Consider the following 18,489-nt stretch of genomic DNA (forward strand, 5'->3'; position numbering starts at 1 on the left):
AATCAATTTTTTCAAACTCAAACCCATTTAATTTGCATCGAATCGAATCGAATAAACGAATCCTGACCCATATTACCACCCCTAAGCCCAACCCTATGATTAAAATGAAGGACTCTAATACTAAAAAGCTTGACCCTTCAAACTAAAGAACAACCTGGCTTTAATAATTTTTTTATTTTTTTTTTTATTTTTTTTAAGAATATGACTCCTATTCTTCATTCTTTAGTAATATTATTATTATTATTGTTCCTTTTTTTTGTTGGATTTGTTTGTAAGGAATTTAATAAATTATTTTTTATTTAACTTAACAACAATAGAACATTTAACAATCTAACAAAATTAATATATTAACCAAGCAATAGGTAAATAAATCAAATACAAAATAACAAAATTAATATGAAATAGAGATAAATATCCCTAAAGTGTAGTTGTGACCATCTATGTGTATGTGTGTTTAATAATATTTTTATTTTAAAAATTAATTTAAAGATCAAGAGTCGAGTTAAAACATTTTGGTAAAACTTTAACCCTAACCCAAATGTAATTAGGTCCTGATTCCTTAAGCCCTAACCCAACGTTTAGCCTTTCAAATTCGAGTCAAAACCATTAAAATTAAGATCGAATCAATCAAGTCGAGGGTCGGATAAAACCTTTTTGTCATCCTAAAAATTACCCTAAATTAAAATCAAAATTTTTTAAAATTATATAAAAATTATTCTTATACACAGTAACAATATACGACCCAACAAGAAATGAACCTGGACGCATTAGGACTTTGATCCACAAACAAACTTTCAAAACCCTCTTAGACCTCAAGAGCATTTTAGTCCATTTAATCAAACGTAAAAGTGCGGCTACCAGCTAACTCTCCGGAATTGAACTGAACGAGTTTCAGAAATGGCATCGAAAAGCAAGATTCTATCCATCGGCGGGACAGGGTATATCGGTAAATTCATCGTGGAAGCTAGCGTGAAAGCCGGCCACCCGACGTTCGTGCTCGTGAGGGAATCCACAGTCTCTGGTCCTTCCAAATCTCAGCTCCTCGACCACTTCAAAAACCTCGGCGTCAATTTCCTTGTCGTGAGTTATCAATTTTTTTTTTCATTTTTTTAATTCCAAATTTTGACACGTGGCGGTGTAGCCTCTACTTGATAGACTTGGTTTTTTTTTTTTTAATTTAATTTTTGTGGGTGGTGTTATTATTATGCAGGGAGATGTTTTGAATCACGAGAGTTTGGTGAAGGCGATAAAACAAGTGGACGTGGTGATATCAACAGTTGGTCACACTTTAATAGCCGATCAGGTCAAGATTATTGCTGCCATTAAAGAAGCCGGTAACGTTAAGGTATGACATAATTAATGTAAATGTCTTAGATTCCGATCAGGATTGTGAACTCGTGCACACGTGGTGATTTATTCTTCGTGTGGAGCTCGCTGTAGAGTAGAGCTCCCAGTTCCGCTAATAAACACCCGTCACATGCGCAATTGCGCCTCAAAATAATTTAATTAATTAATTAAGTATAAACACCGATGGCATGAAAGCAATTAAAATTAGTTGATGTTTATAAATTATTTATTACTCAGAGATTCTTCCCATCGGAATTTGGAAATGATGTTGATCGAGTCCATGGCGCCGTGGAGCCAACAAAATCGACGTATGACGTAAAGGCGAACATCCGCCGAGCCGTTGAGGCAGAAGGCATTCCGTACACGTACGTAGAATCTTATTTTTTTGATGGCTACTTCCTCCCTAATTTGTTGCAGCCTGGGGCCACTGCCCCCCCTAGGGATAAGGTTGTCATCTTCGGCGATGGAAATCCAAAAGGTAACATAATTTAATTAAGCTCTGTTTGTTTGGTATGTATTGCGGTGTTAATGTTATTGTCTGTTGTACAATGGATGGTCTTGCTTGGTACTGTTGTTGGAGAGCTGCAGTGTTTTGATCAACACCTCTATCCTTAGCTTTCAAGTTAAGTTGATTTTATACAACACTTGTTTAATTAAAAACTTGTAATATTCTTACTACTTTGATAAAAAAATATTACGATTAAAGCATTAATGGCACCATAATACGAAATGAATCTTAAGTGGTCATTATAGATTTTAAGATAGAGTTTTAAGTGATTACCAGATACTTTAGCTGCTGAACCGCCACATCATGGTTGCCACACAACAATTTCAAACAGAGCCTAAATAACTTCATTGCAAAACAGTTAAATGAATCTAACTTAGTTTCGTCGTTTGATTTTCAGCTGTTTTTAACAAGGAAGATGATATTGGAACCTACACTATCAAAGCGGTTGATGATCCGAGAACCTTGAACAAAAACTTTTACATTCAGCCTCCCGGTAATATTTACTCATTCAATGATCTTGTGTCTCTGTGGGAGAGAAAGATTGGTAAAACCCTCGAAAAGGAGTATGTTTCAGAGGAGCAGCTCCTAAAGAATATTCAAGGTTGGTTAAAACTCTCTTTTTTAAATGTATTAAAGAGAGCCGTATATTCTCTGCCGTAAATGTTATTGATCCTGTCTTCTCCAAAATGTTGCAGAAGCTGCACCTCCACACAATGTGATATTATCAATTTATCACTCTGCTTTCGTGAAGGGAGTTCAAACCAACTTCAAGATTGAACCATCTTTTGGAGTTGAAGCCTCGCAGCTTTATCCTGATGTCAAGTACACTACAGTTGATGAGTACCTCAATCAGTTTGTGTAACCCTTCTCTGTTTCCAGCTGCAGCTTGCAGGATCTTGGACTCTTGGTAAATAAATAATTGGCTTGTTGCCATCTTTGGTTTTATATGTAAAAATTATGGTTGTTGGCCTTACTTTCTTCTGGTTGTCCATGGAATTTGTTAGACCATATTATGTTTGCTATGTCAGTGATCAAATGAAGTAGGCCATGTACTTGATTTGAGAGTAGTAGTTATAAAGCCATCATGATCAGGTGGGTGCGTGGGTTGGGCTTCTATTAGGGTGCTTGTGTTGGGCTTCAGGGGCTTGTGATATGGCTTCGACAGCCCCTAACGGGCAGTCATTATAAAAATAATTATAGAGTTACAAATCTATGTAAAAAGCAAAAATTAAAAGTAATTTATCAATAAAAATAATTAAAATTAATAAAAAGTAGGTATGATATTTCAGAAATTAAATTAAAGATAGTATTCTAAAGAGTTGGATAATCCTCCAACTAAACTAAAGATCTAGTACATTTGAGAGCAAATTTAATTAAAGAAAAGGATAAGGAAAAACAATAGAATAATAATATTAAAAATTGCAAATCTTGGTCTTTTTTTTTTACGATGATGTTGAATTCTTATAAATTTAATCTTATCTATAGAATTATTTAGTTACTGTATGTCAAAATTTCCTATAAAGATGAAGAAAAATTATATTAGGAGAAGATCCAAATCCGTTTAACTGATGCATCATCAACAACATGAGTACAACATTTTCGAATAAACAAAAGAAACTCGTTTTATGTGCGAACCAGTTCCAAAATAAAGAGCAGACTATTGGAAGGAGACAAATACTACAAGAAGAACAAAACATTCTACAGTTCCTACATGAGCCCGCAACAATTAATTATTAACTCGACATTCATTACACTTTTTCTTTAATTTGACAAAGAAACCAAAAATAAGATAAAATTGACTAAGAAATAAAAAAATGACCAAAATCTTTTTGAAGTTTTGCCAGTTCAGCCATGCACGCTTATCTTTATTCACTTGTTTCCTTTCTTTCCTTTCTTTCCTTTCTTTGCTGAAGCCTTCACAGATCCTTTACCTTTCTGAGCCTTGCCAATTTTCCCCTTCTTCAAACCACCTGGCCTTGCTGGATCCACGTGTCCTTGCATCCTTTTTCATTCGTGGATCAACAAGAATCTTCCCCTTTCCAGCTCTCTCTTGAACTCCTTTCTTTGGGACCAGTATTCTTTTGTCGGCCTTTTGGGTATAGTTGTCTTGTATAATTGTTCAATTTGATTCCTCTTCGAACGATCAGAGATGTCCGCTTAGTCTGATATGACATTTGCCTTCTTGCGAACCTTCTCAAGATTTCGCATGGCAACCCGTATCTTTCGAGCTTTGGTCTTAGCCACCTTCTTGGCAGTATGGGTGGGCGATTCGGTTTTGGGATAAACTTTTGGTTTCGTATCGGTTTAGATTAAAAAATAATATAAAAAAATATTTAGATTTTAAGGGAAAAAATCCGAACCGAGACTCACCTATCGATTTCGGCTCGGTTTCAGTTCAGTTTTGATTCTCCTAATAGTTTTATTTTGCCTTATTGACTTCCGGTCAATGACACTTTTGAAAAATTTACAAAAAAAAAATAAAAAATGGCCATAACAAAATTTCTATATGCAAATATTTCCTAAACATTAGGCTATACTAAATTTTTTTAAAAGGTAGGGATCCAAACGATATTATCCCTCTACTTCATCTTCAACCTTCGTCATTAGGGATGGCAAAATCCGAGTTCGGGTCCGGGTTTAGCCATTCGGGATCCGGACCCGGATGAATATTTTCTGTACCAGACCCGAAAATAAACCCGCATTTTTCCACTTCGAGTCCGGTACGGGTTCAACCCGAAAAAATTCGGGTTCCCTGACTGCGGGTTTCCAACTCGGATTGATGAATCCAATTGAAAAAAAAAAACTAAATTCAACTAAAAAAATCAAATAGAAATACATATCCAGGATTTTAGCAAATCAAAGAAAAATTATTTCATCTGGAAACTAATTAACAAAAACAACAATTTTGTTTGGCTGCCCAGAATCAGCAACCCAATGTGGCGGCTCGTTCAAAACATTAGTGTTTTCAACAGATTTTGGGGTAGGAAAAGCCAAACCTATCTAGAACAATGAATTTGTATTTTTGGGGGAGATGAGGTACCTCACTGGTTTGTTGTGTGCGGTGCAGTGTATCTTAAATTTGGGGGATGTGAGAAGGGGAGAGGGAGTGGTAATAATGGTGAAAGGTCAAAACCAATAGAGATGTCCTTCAAAATGAGCTTCACACCTGTAAAACAGTGAAATAAAGGTTAGAGGTGAAGCTGGGGTATCCCGGTGTTCACACTCCGACGCTCAAGTTAGCAAACTCAAGCTTTTATGACAAAGAGAACTGGCTAGCCCTCTGTAAATTAGGGTTTAAGGTTCAAGGAAACCTATTTTTTGGAATGTGAGTGTTAATGGTGAGTGAGAGACCTCTCGGAGAATGAAACTTATGCGCCTTTATATATGGAGTACCTCAGCTGCCACGTGACGTACCCTTTTTGGCTAACGTCATTTTTCCTTTTTATGATTTTTGGGTCGTTATGTTCATGTTCGCCGGGTATCTCATCTTTTAGAAACGTGGCGCGCGCTGGAGAGTGGTCCAGGGTACCTCTGCAGTAGCTGTCGGGTAGGCGGCTGAGGACCACTGTCCTTGGGACAGTGTCCTTCACTTTTGGTAAAGGTGACATGCGGTTGTCCCCCCTTTTAACACGACATTTTTTATTCCTAATTATGACAAAATCAAATAATATCTTTTAAGAGATGGAGACGTTTCTCATGGTGGATATTTTCGGAAGATTCTCTTGCATCTGATCAGCCGGGTTCCTCTAATTACGCAGGGTACCTCAATTTATGTGGGGTACCTCTAATTTTATGGGGTACCTCTATTTGCGCAGGGTACCTTGAATCATGCCAAGTACCTTAGATTATGCGGAGTACCTCTAATTGTGCGGGATACCTCTATTGCGCTAGGTACCTTGAATCATGCCGGGTACCTCAGATTGTGCGGGGTATCTCTATTTGCGCAGGGTACCTTGAATCATGCTGGGCACCTCAGATTGTGCGGGGTACCTTGAGTCATGCGAGGTACCTCTAATCAGGCCAGGTACCCTCTAATTGTGCTGAGTACCTATAATCATGCAGGGTACCTCTAATTAGGCCGGGTACCTCTAATCAGGCCGGGTACCTTAGATTGTGCGGGGTACCTCTATTTGCGCAGAGTACCTTGAATCATGCCGGGTATCTCAGATTGTGCGGGGTACCTCAAATTGTGTGGGGTACTTCTAATCGTGCGGGGTACCTCTAATCATGTCGGGTACCTCGGATTGCACTGAAGTTATTCCATTCGTTGACACGTGGCGTTATGCTATCTTTCTTATTTTTCCCCCAAACAACATCCCTCTAGTTTCTTTTGGCAAGAAGTTTTGGAGGCAAAAGAAACTTACATAAAAAGTAGAAGCGACACGTGGCGATATGATGTTTAGCTCGATGGGTAACTAAATAGAGGGCGCCTTTAGGGGTACCCTGAGAACCCAAAAAGGGAAGATGGGCTCCATTTCCTCGGAAATGGCTACCACTTTGGACATGTTGGAAAGGATAGAGCTAATTGATCAAAAAAATTTCATCTATTTCTGGGGAAGAACACCAAATACGGGTAGAGGGTATCGTTAGGGTACCCCACCATTATCCATAGTTTGTTTTCTAGTGACTGACATGTATAAATCGCTCTGGTGAAGGCTTCAATACATTCTTTGGGCATTTAAGAAGCAATTATTTGATTATCTCGGGATCCACCTTATTTAAGGGTATATTTCCTTCATGTACTTTGAAGACAAAAATAAAATCACAGGGCTTTCTTCCTTGTAACTTCAGAGGTACCCTCGACAGAAGAATATAGTCGACAATGCTTTTAAGCGTATCATGATCGAGGAATGGAGTGCTGATCTGGGGTTGGTGGTGCCAAGAGTGGAGAAGATGGTAGATGAACCGGCTATCTTGAAGGCGATTAACGATAGCGGGGCTCTCAACACATCTTGGTCTGAAGGGGTAATGCAAATAAGTTTACGTTGATTGGATATTCAGAAGAAGTAATACGCCATTAAAAGCAACAAGTTTTCCAAAAAGCCAACAAAGACAGACACCACCACACCACCCCGCACTGGATGAAAAACGATGAAAGCATGATAAGTGGCATCGAGTAAGCCACGTTCTCTCTCTCTCTCTCACTCGCACTCGCACTCGCACTCGCACTCGCACTCGCACACACTGTTACTAAGGTAGTGTTTACTTTCTGGAGTGGGAGTGTGGAGTGTGGATTCCTCCCACTCCAGTGTTTACTTACCTTAAAAATGGGGAGAGTGGGAGTGGGAATCCGTGGGTCCCACCTAAATTTGGAGTGGGGAGTGGGATTCCCACTCCCATTGGGGGAGGTGGGAGTGGGAATCCACTCCCCCCTCTTCCCATTTTATCCTTATAAAATTAAAATAAATAAATAATATTTAATAAAATAAATAAATAATATTTAATAAAATAAATAAATAATATTTAATAAAATAAATAATATTTAATAAAATAAATAATATTTAATAAAATAAATAATATTTCATAAAATAAATAATATCATATTTATTAAAAATAATAATTATATCATATTTATTTTATTAAATTTAATAAAATAAATAAATATTATATTTAAATTAATAATATTAAACATTAATTTTAATAAATATTAATTATTTATTTAATTAATAATAATAAATATTTTATTCTAAAAAATATTAATTTTGTACTATATTATCAATAATAATATTTCATTTGTGTTGCTATTATTAATAATTTTTATTCACATAATTTAAATTAAAATTAATAAAAAATTATGATTTACATAATTAAGAATATTAGTAATTATTATTAATTTATAAATATAATAAAATATTTATTTTATTTTCCAAATATATTTTTTATTAATTTTTTAATTACAAATTATAATTCTGTACATAAGGATAAAATTGTAATTTAAAACAATTTACTCTCAATCCAAGACAAAGTAAACAAATAATTAGGATTCTAATTGACAATCCATACTTTCATTTAGTCTAAGTAAACACCCTACTCCCACTCCCACTCCACACTCCTAATCCAAGGATTCCCACTCCTCAGGATTCCCACTCCAATCCAAAAAGTAAACGCAGCATAAAATGACCAAAAATAAGATTCCCCTCAAAATATTTTCAAGTATCGTTCTTGAAAGTGGCGGCGGCTGATGATGATGAACACAGCCGCGATTGCGATTGGCGAAGGCGGCGTTCAGCCCGTATCACAGATAGTTATCGGTCGCGGCAGAAAAGATAATGAAACGACGGTTGATGATGATGATGATGATGTTGAACAGCCGCAAATATGGGTAAGTGATGCGACAATGATTTGATTTGATGAAGATGAGCTGAAGATGGAATAAGAGAGGAAATGTTTGTGCGGCTGGGAAAGTGTAATGAGCTGCTAGGGCACCATTTGGGTTTTTTTGCTTTCCTATTTATATTAAAAATAATTTTTAAAAATTAATATATATCCGGGTTCGGGTTTTGGATGTACGGGTTTACCTAGACCCGGACACATGCGGATTCAGCAGCACCGACCACCCACAGACTTGGATTCGATTGCAAAGTTGGGACTTAGGATTTGGGTTTGTGGCTGCTGAAACAGAAAGTGAGAGAGTAGAAAGTAGAGACTGAGAGTGGTGCAAACATGTGTAATTTTGTGTGTGTGTCTATATATATATATATAATGTGAAATTACAAAAATGCCATTATATCAGTTCAATTCGAATTTTGTAACTTGTGATCCAAAAACTGAACCAAACCGAACCATTTGGTTTGGTTTTTATATATTCAGGTTTTTAATTTAAAAAAACTAAATTGAAATTGAAAGAACTAAACCGAACCGAATTTTTTTTTTTTTTGTTTCGGTTCAATTATGCCCATCCCTACTTAGTAGGCTGGGCATCAATTTCTTTGAATTGTGCTTTCATTGCAGTAATCTCCTCCTTGGTAATAGGTTTAATTGCTTGCTGATGCCTCCTTTCCTCTAGTAACAACTAGTCTAACAAGCCATCATCGTCAAACATGTACCTATTATAAGCATCATCCAGAATTTGCTCTCTTTGCTTTTTGCTTAGTGTCTTCTTTGCACAAGCTATTATCTCAGCTTTTGTATCAATATCTTTATCTTTTGATTCACCAGAGGATGAATCATCACCGGAATAGAGTGGTGAAGGCCCCATAGATTAGTGTGATCAAGTTCTAGTGTAGTTTTGGTTTTGATTTCAGTATTAGGAAAATGAAGCCTATGAAATTTACTAAGCTAACATGCTTCACAAAAGTGCTTTAATACTTGAAGAGGATAAATGAGGATAAATAAATTTAAATATACATTAGATTTTGAGGGTTGGGATGTCAAAACTTTTGGTGAAAAAGAGTTAGTACAAGCATTTTTATTGAGATTGAAAACATTTCTTAAGATGATCAATACTAGTTACAAAATTGGAATGAAAAAAAAAGGCAACATAGACAAAGGTTTGTTTATTTGATTGTAAGATAGAAAAGACTTGTATTTAGGTTGTGGAAAGGATTTGAGCAGCAATTTATACAACCTTTTCTCAGCAAAACCTTCCTCTTCAATGAATCCTTCACAAAACAAATAGATCCAAGAAATTCGACAAATAAATTGTTGTCAATGGTAAGTTTTGAAATGCTCAATAGATTCTTTGTAATGGATGGAACAAACAGTACATCCTTAAGTAAAATATGTCTTATATTATCTTTTTTTAATTCTTTTTTAAAAAATAAGTGAATAATAGTATGTCAATCTCAAATATCAATATGTACAATTTTTATTTGTGTAAGAATTTGCATCCAATAATCATCAATACATAATTGTCTTTTAATTGAATGGTTCTCACCTCCCTTCCAAACTTTGAAAAGGTAAAATAAGATCAATCATGTCAGTGGCAATTAATATAAAGATTACTTTTCTTATTTGTAGTAACGTCCTCTGATTATTTAGCTGATTTTCAAGCTACACATTTATTCCATTTGATGTTGATATTAGTAAAATTAATGTAATATTTAAAAAGGAAAAAAATCCGTCGAGCTAAAAGCCGAGTATAAAATTGAACTGGACCCAAACCAGAAACGCACGCCAACAACATGCTTGCGTTAGTCGGCCCATGCCCATAAACCCACCAAGCCCGATCCAAATAGAAAAATGAATTGGACACCCGAGATAGCAGAAACAGATAAGTAACGGTCGTGCTATCCCCAATCTCATATCTTCAACGGTATCCAGCCAACATCTCAAAGTGTTCAATTTTTTTTTAAGCCAAAAAAAAATTCAAAATTTTCAAGCGGAATCTGGGAAGATGGCGATGAAAAGCAAGATTCTGGTTATCGGCGGAACCGGATACATCGGTAAGTACTTAAGGTGCGTTTGAAATTGAGGTTGAACAACTATAACTTTAAAACTGCAGCACTAAAATATTTGGTAAACACTAACTGTTGTAACTTAAAAGCTATTTAATATAATTTTTCATTTGTATAATAAAAAATTTATTATCTTTAATAATTTTGTCAAAATTATTATTTAAAATATATACAGTAAGAGAGATTGTAACATTTTCAATCTTTGGTTTGATATTCTGGAAGAAAACGGTTTGCCGTTTACGGAGAAAATGGCTAACCGTTTAATTTCATAGAGCATGTTTTCTATTCTAGAGAAAACGACTAACCGTTTGGAGAAAATGGCTAACCGTTTGGAGAAAACGGCTAACCGTTTTGAGAAAACGGCTAACCGTTTAATTCCAGAGAGCATGTTTTCTGTTCTAAAGAAAATGACTAACCGTTTGGATAAAACGACCAACCATTAATTACAGAGAGTAACTTATTTGACATTCTGGAATAAAACGGCTCACCGTTATTGAGAAAACGGCTAACCGTTTATTTCCAGAGAGCGTGTTTTTGCGTCAACTGGAAAAACGGTTAGCAAGCTTGGAAATTTCAATTGTCAATCGATGCAAACTCAAACCAAAAGAGTGTTTTTTAAAAGAAGTACCATTTTTAATGGTTGTATTCTTTCAAATAAACATCTTCTTTATTAAAGATAGACAAACTATTATATCATAATCAGATTTTGCAGGTTTCATATATGTTCTGGAAATACAATCTTATTTTCTAGAGATTGTATTCAGGATTTGATATATCTTAGGGGTAATTTGCCATTAAAACTCTATAGCAAACCAAGATTGGTGAGGGCAAATAAAACCTTAAAGAAAAGTGTGCAAACACGTCTCAAATCCTAAGATCTTTTCTTTGTTCTTTGCCTCCATATTCTTAAAATTTGAAAATTCACCCATCAATCTTTAAGGTTTTATTTTGATGCAAATAGAGGCTGAGAAGAGTTTGACGCCATTTCTTAATCCTAGTGTCCATCTCGATCGTTTTGATGGAACAAATTTCACTCGTTGGAAGGGAAAATTGTTCTTTCTTCTTACTGTTCTTAAAGTGACATATGTTCTTGATCCGAAATTGGAACCATTTCCAGAACCAAGAGAAGATGATACCGAAGTTGTTAAGGCTGCAAGGAAACGTCGTGAAGATGATGAATTGATGTGCCGGGGTCACATACTCAATACGCGTTCTGACAGGTTATATGATCTCTACAATTTTATGACTTCTCTGGTGGAAATTTGGAATGCTCTTAAGTACAAATACAAAACGGAGAAAGAAGGTACTGACAAATTCCTTGTCTCTAAATATTTTGAATTTATTATGGTAGACACACAATCCATTCTTGATCAAATACATGAGTTATAAATTATTGTTGCTAAGCTTCGAGAGTTAAAAGTTGAAATTTTTGAATCATTTCAAGTTGGGACTATTATTGCTAAATTGCCTCAAAGTTGGAATGATTATAGAAAGAAACTCCTTTATAGTAAAGAGAACATAACTTTAGAAGAATTGCAAAAACACTTGGTAATTGAAGAAGAGACTAGGTCTCGCGAATCCAAGGATAAGCATGATTCTACTAAAGTTAATGTTCTTGAAGCTAGTAAATTCTCAAAGAATTTTAAAGTCAAGAATGACAAGAAATTTAAGAAGTCCAGCACACAAAAGTTTTCTGGAAATTGTTTCTTTTGTGGTAAGAAAGGTCATCGCCCAAGTGATTGCAGATTCAAGAAAAAAAAAGGAAGAAGTGAATTCCTATAAAGCTAATGTTATTGAAAACAAATCTGAAAAGATTTGTGCTATGGTTTCTGAAATGCAAATTGGCATGATTATCGAAACCAATATGGCTGAAACTAAGTCCTATGATTGGTGGCTCGATTCGGGTACAACAATTCATGTTTGTAATGATAAGAAATTTTTATTATCATACAAAGAAGAAACGGAAGGACAAATGGTTCTCATGGGGAACAATAATGCAGCCATAGTAGCAGGGAAATGAGTAGTTGAGATCAACTTCACTTCTAGAAAGAAAGTCACATTGTATAATGTCTTTCATGTACCTTTCGTTAGGAAGAATCTTATTTTTGCTAGTTGTATGTGTAAGCATGGGCTTAAGATTGTGCTTGAGGGTAATACTTGTATTATCTCAAAGAATGAATTATTTGTTGGGAAATGGTATTCTTGTGATGGAATGTACAAACTCAACATTAATAATAATAATATCAACTTAGCTTATATTGTTGAGTCTTGTGATGTTTGGCATGCTAAATTAGCACATTTGAATTTTAGATCTTTGAAATACATGTCTGAGCATGGTTTGATTAATTGCAATGATGTTAAAGGTCATAAGTGTGAAATCTGCATCCAAGCTAAATTAACTAAGAAACATTTTCTTAAAGCCGAACGAAATACTCAAATATTGGATTTAATATATACCGATATTTGTGAGTATAATGGCGTTTTAACAAGAGGAGGTAAGAAGTACTTTATCACTTTTATTGATGATTGTTCTAGATACACTTATGTGTATTTACTTAGAACAAAAAATGAAGCTTTTGATAAATTTAAAATTTTCAAAGCTGAAGTTGAGAACTAAAAAGATAAGAAAATCAAAATGGTTCGTAGTGATAGAGGTGGTGAATATTTCTCAATTGAATTTAATAATTATTGTGAAGAATTTGGAATTATTCACCAAAGATCAGCTCCATTTACTCCTCAACAAAGTGGTTTGGCTAAAAGAAAGAATAAGATCTTCACGGATATGATAAATTCCATGATCCTTAATGCAAAACTACCAAATAATTGGTGGGAGGAAGCATTACTCACTGCATGTCATATTCATAACAGAATTACATCTTTGAAAACACATATATCTCTTTATGAAATTTGGAAAGGAAGAAAACCAAACTTGATGTATTTAAGGGTCTAGGGTTGTTTAGCTTTTTATAAAATACATGATCCTAAATCATCAAAGTTAAGTGCTAGATGTATAAAGAGTGTTTTCGTAGGATATGCTGAAAATTCCAAGGCTTATAGGTTGTTAGATTTAGATTATAATGTGATTGTGGAATCTAGAGATGTTGAATTTATTGAGAATAAATTTCAACATGATTCTAATATTGAATTAGAATCAATTATTGATCAACCATGTGTTAATACTCCTGTTACCTCCACTAACAATAATAAAAGGAAAGACTCTATGACATCTTTCGAACCAATGAGGAGTCAAGGTGAAAAGAAAGAAAAGAGTTTAGCTCCGAATTTTATTTCATCACAAGCACTGCTCTTCTTGGTTGAAGGGGATAGAAAGAATGTACTTAACAAAGTACCATTGTTGTTAAATATTGAAAAAGATCCAAAGACATTTAGCGAAGCTATGTCTTCTAGAGACGCTTCTTTTTGGAGAGAGGCGGTAAATGATGAAATTGATTCGATTATTTCGAATCAAACATGGGTCTTGGTTGATCTTCCTCTAGGATCTAAACCAATTAGCAGCAAATGGGTATTTAGAAGAAAGTACAATAGTGATGGTTCTTTGCAAACTTTTTAGGCTAGATTAGTAGCCAAAGGGTTTAAGCAAAGAAATGGTATTGGTTATTTCGATACATATGCTTCGGTAGCAAGGTTAACTTCTATAAGAGTGCTATTTGCAATTGCTTCATTGAATAATTTGTATGTGCATCTAATGGATGTTAAAACCGCTTTTCTTAATGGTGATCTTGATGAAGAAATCTATATGGAACAACCTGAGGGATTTGTTTTACCAGGAAATGAGAAAAAAGGTATGCAAGTTAGTCAAATCACTTTATGGTTTAAAGCAAGCACCAAAACAATGGCATGAGAAGTTTGATTCGGTAATTTTATCTCATGGTTTTAAGCATAATAATGCTGATAAATGTATATATTTTAAATTTACGAATGATTTTGGTGTGATTATATGCTTGTATGTTGATGACTTGCTTATCTTTGGAACAAATATGCAAGGAGTAGATGATACAAAGAAGTATTTAACTTCACAATTTAAGATAAAAGATCTTGGTGAAGTAGATACTATCTTAGGTGTCAAAGTGAAGAAACATAGTGGGGGTTACTCGTTGTGTCAATCTCATTATATAGAGAAAGTGCTTCTTAAATTCAATTATTTGAAATTTAAAGAAGCTAATACCCCATATGATTCTAGTATTAAATTATTAGAGAATTCAGGCCGAGTAGTAGCACAACTAGAATATGCTAGTGCTATTGGTAGCTTGATGTATGCTATGCATTGTACGAGGCCTGATATAGCATTTGCAGTTTGCAAAATGTCAAGATTCACGAGTAACCCTAGTGTTGAACACTGGAAATCAATTGGTAGAATACTTGGTTATCTTAAAAGGACCATTAATTTGGGTTTGTTTTATAATGATTATCCTGAAGTACTGGAAGGATATTCAGATGCTAGTTGGGTAACCAATATAAGAGATAATAAATCCACTTCTGGTTGGATTTTTACAATTGCTGGAGGAGCAGTTGCTTGGGCTTCAAAGAAACAAACGTACATAACTCATTCAACAATGGAAAGTGAGTTTATAGCACTCGCAGTTGCAAGCAAGGAAGTAGAATGGCTGAGAAATTTGTTGTTTGATATAATGTTATGGCCACAACCGATGCCATCTATTTCTTTGTACTGCGATAGTGAAGCTACATTGTCTAGAGCTTATAATAAAGTGTATAATGGAAAGTCTAGACATATTAGCTTGAGACATGAATATGTGAAACAATTAATAGCAGATGGTGTTATTAATATTGTTTATGTTAGGACTAATAAGAACCTAGCGGATCCTTTAACAAAAGGTCTTACAAGAGACTTAGTTAAGGATACATCTTTTGGAATGGGATTGAAACCTTTAAATAATAAAGTCACCAACGACGATAACCCAACTATGTAGTAGTTGCACCGCTACTCCATAGTTAAATGGATAATAACAAGTTGTTGTTATGTGACTGGTTTGGCACCGAGTAATAAATAATCACATTCGAGATATTCGGTGCAAATAGCTACGAGGTTGAGGTTGAGTATTTACTCTTAATGAAGTTCAAGTCTTATACTAGCTAAAGACATGATTTGAAACTTCACCTAAGTGAACATAAGAAATGGTGCCGTTTCTAACAAGATCATGGTTTAATCTAGTAAATGTTCATGAATCCAAGATAGAGCACAAGGCCGGAATAGTGCTAAATATTGGAACACAACTTTGAAAATCTGGGATAGCTTATATGTGATGTATCTCCGGTATTTACTTAAGAGACAAAGTTTAATGCTTAGCACACTATTGTTTTGTAAATGCTTTGAAATACACTCACTAATTAAAGGTTAAAATCGAAAGATATCTTTTTGTATGTATAAGTTTATCATTAATAAATATGAAAAATATTACAATCTAGTGGGGGATTGTAAGAGAGATTGTAACATTTTCAATCTTTGGTTTGATATTCTGGAAGAAAACGGTTTGCCGTTTATGGAGAAAACGACTAACTGTTTAATTCCAAATAGCATGTTTTCTATTCTAGAGAAAACGACTAACTATTTGGAGAAAATGGCTAACTGTTTAATTTTAGAGAGCATGTTTTCTGTTCTAGAGAAAACGGCTAACCGTTTGGATAAAACGGCCAACCGTTAATTACAGAGAGCAACTTATTTGACATTCTGGAATAAAACGGCTCACCGTTATTGAGAAAACGGCTAACCATTTATTTCCAGAGAGCGTGTTTTTGCGTCAACTGGAAAAACGGTTAGCAAGCTTGGAAATTTCAATTGTCAATCGATGCAAACTCAAACCAAAAGAGTGTTTTTTTAAAGAAGTACCATTTCTAATAGTTGTATTCTTTCAAATAAACATCTTCTTTATTAAAGATAGACAAACAATTAGATCATAATCAGATTTTGCAGGTTTCATATATGTTTTGGAAATACAATCTTATTTGCTAGAGATTGTATTCAGGATTTGATATATCTTGGGGGTAATTTGCCATTAAAACTCTATAGCAAACCAAGATTGGTGAGGGCAAATAAAACCTTAAAGGAAAGTGTGCAAACACGTCTCAAATCCTAAGAATTGTTTTTTGTTCTTTGTCTCCATATTCTTAAAATTCGAAAATTCACCCATCATATACATACTACATATTATTAATTTTTGTTTTATAACTATAGTTTTTTTTTTACCGCAACTGTAGTTTAAAAACTGCAGCACCTCAATCCCAAATAAGACCTTAGTAGAAGTGAGCGCGAAAGCCGATCACCCAACATTCGAGCTTGTGAGAGACTCCACTCTCTCCACTCCTTCCAAATCCAAAATCCTCGACCGTTTCAAAAATCTCAGCGTCAATTTAGTTCATGTGCGCCACTCTTTTAGCTTTCCAATTTTCCCGCCAATTTTCTTTTATTGTGATTAATTAATTAATTAATGTAAAGATTTTATATTATAATTTTGTTTGCAGGGAGATCTATACAGCCATGAGAGCTTGGTGAGTACAATAAAGCAAGTGGATGTGGTGATATCAGCGATAGGTCGCACTCAATTAGCTGATCAACTCAACATTATCGCAGCAAATTGCGATAACTAAGTACTTGGGATTTTAAAGAAGCTGGAAATGTTAAGGTTCTGATTAACTTAAGTAAATGCGTTAACTAATTACTTGGGATTTTAAATTCAAATGTGTGAATTGTTCTAAAAAATTATTTATGTTTATTAGTCAGAGATTCTTTCCTTCAGAATTTGGAAATGATGTTGATCGCGTGCATGTCGTTGAGCCAGCAAGAACATCATTTGCCACCAAGGCTAAAATCCGCCGAGCTGTTGAGGATGAAGGAATTCCATACACCTACGTAGCTTCCAATTTCTTCGCTGGTTTGTATCTTTCCAGTTTCTCACAGCCTGAAGCCACAGCTCCTCCAAGGGATAAAGTGGTCATCGTAGGTGATGGAAATGCAAAAGGCAAAGCGCTTCTGGATACATTTACTCTGTACACGCAATGTGTGGTTACTGTTTGGAGATAAAAAAGGAGATTAATTAATAAAGAAAATGAAATTATTGAGGGATTTGCTGAAGAGTTGCGTGCACTCCTCATTTTTCTCCACCACTCATCTTACTTGCAAAATGCAATGACCAAACTATCCTCGCCAAAGCCTAGACATTTACTTGTGTTCAAAGGCCATTTAAGGGAGACAAGTACAAAAAGTTATAAAGGATAGTAAGCAGAAGAAGAAAATGGAAAGGGGAGGGGGGGGGGGGGAGAAAGAAAAAAGGGAATGGGGCGTTATCTAGGGAGGAATTTTATTTTTATTTTTTTTTCTCTCTTTCTCCCACTAAGAAATTCTTTCTTTTACACTCTATTTTACTTTTATGTAAATTATGCAAAAAACTTTTGATTTTAAGGCAATGTTTATTAAGCCACGTGAATTTGAAAAAGCATGAATAAGGGGATGATTTTAACACATTAATTCACCAACATTAATTGGAAAAGATCAGTTGCCACTTCGAATCAGAGTAATTTCTTCGGCAATAGCCAAATATTGATATTTGATCTTGACACTGTAGTTAAATCAATGTAACTGATTTTGTCATTTGATCCCCAGTAATTTTTAACAAGGAAGACGATATTGGAATTAATTCTATCAAAGCGGTGGATGATCCAAGAACACTGAACAAAATACTTTACATCAGACCCCGTTGCAATATCTACTCATTTAATGATCTTGTGTCTCTGTGGGAGGAAAAGATTGGCAAAGCCCTTGACAGGGTCTATGTTACAGAGGAACAACTTCTGAAAAACATTCAAGGTTAGTTAGAACTATCACTTTATCAAGTGGATAGATGTAACTGACCGATAATGGAAATTTTTTTCCTTCTCCAAAATGCGATAGAATCTAATCGGTTTCAACAATCTCAAGAACACCTATTCATGGTTGTGTTGTTTGAAATCTGTATGTATCAGTTTTCTTTCTAGATCTCAGATTGCTCGCAAGGATGTCAAGTTTTGATGATGCTTGCCTGTTTTCCTGTGTTTACAGAAGCTTCATATCCACTCAATATGATATTACCTATTGGGCACTCTGCCTATGTCCTGGGAGATCAGACCAACTTCGAAATTGAACCTTCATTTGGAGTAGAGGCAACAGAGCTTTATCCAGATGTCAACTACACTACTGTGGATGAGTACCTCAACCAGTTCATATAA

At 34.9% G+C, this 18,489-nt stretch overlaps 2 protein-coding genes across 3 annotated transcripts; both read left to right on the forward strand.

Annotated features, from left to right (window-relative positions):
* Positions 1-736: 736 nt before the first annotated feature.
* Positions 737-2,969, forward strand: LOC18035583 (isoflavone reductase homolog PCBER). Of its 2 annotated transcripts, none has more exons than XM_024179168.1 (5): positions 737-1,080; positions 1,211-1,345; positions 1,585-1,825; positions 2,256-2,456; positions 2,551-2,969. In XM_024179168.1, the coding sequence occupies exons 1-5, from the start codon at positions 898-900 to the stop codon at positions 2,715-2,717; spliced, it is 927 nt and encodes a 308-aa protein (XP_024034936.1). In that variant the 5' UTR covers positions 737-897; the 3' UTR covers positions 2,718-2,969. The 2 variants fall into 2 exon arrangements, with proteins under 2 accessions (XP_024034936.1, XP_006423303.1); XM_006423240.2 differs by having other exon boundaries at positions 738-1,080; positions 2,253-2,456.
* Positions 2,970-10,190: 7,221 nt separating this feature from the next.
* LOC18035004 (isoflavone reductase homolog PCBER) lies at positions 10,191-18,489 on the forward strand. The gene is given in 7 exon segments (XM_024179344.1): positions 10,191-10,256; positions 16,519-16,647; positions 16,750-16,860; positions 16,863-16,910; positions 17,009-17,246; positions 17,888-18,091; positions 18,323-18,489. Coding segments are annotated over 7 exon segments (963 nt in total).

The sequence above is a fragment of the Citrus clementina genome, unplaced genomic scaffold (assembly GCF_000493195.1).
Source record: "Citrus clementina cultivar Clemenules unplaced genomic scaffold, Citrus_clementina_v1.0 scaffold_8, whole genome shotgun sequence".
Lineage (NCBI taxonomy): Eukaryota > Viridiplantae > Streptophyta > Magnoliopsida > Sapindales > Rutaceae > Citrus > Citrus x clementina.

Excerpts from the sequence above, each read along its gene's own strand:
- LOC18035583 (XM_006423240.2), top strand. The coding sequence starts at position 898 with ATGGCATCGAAAAGCAAGATTCTATCCATCGGCGGGACAGGGTATATC. Across the intron at positions 1,081-1,210 it reads TCGGCGTCAATTTCCTTGTC|GGAGATGTTTTGAATCACGA; the intron begins GTGAGTTATCAA and ends ATTATTATGCAG. Across the intron at positions 2,457-2,550 it reads GCTCCTAAAGAATATTCAAG|AAGCTGCACCTCCACACAAT; the intron begins GTTGGTTAAAAC and ends AAAATGTTGCAG.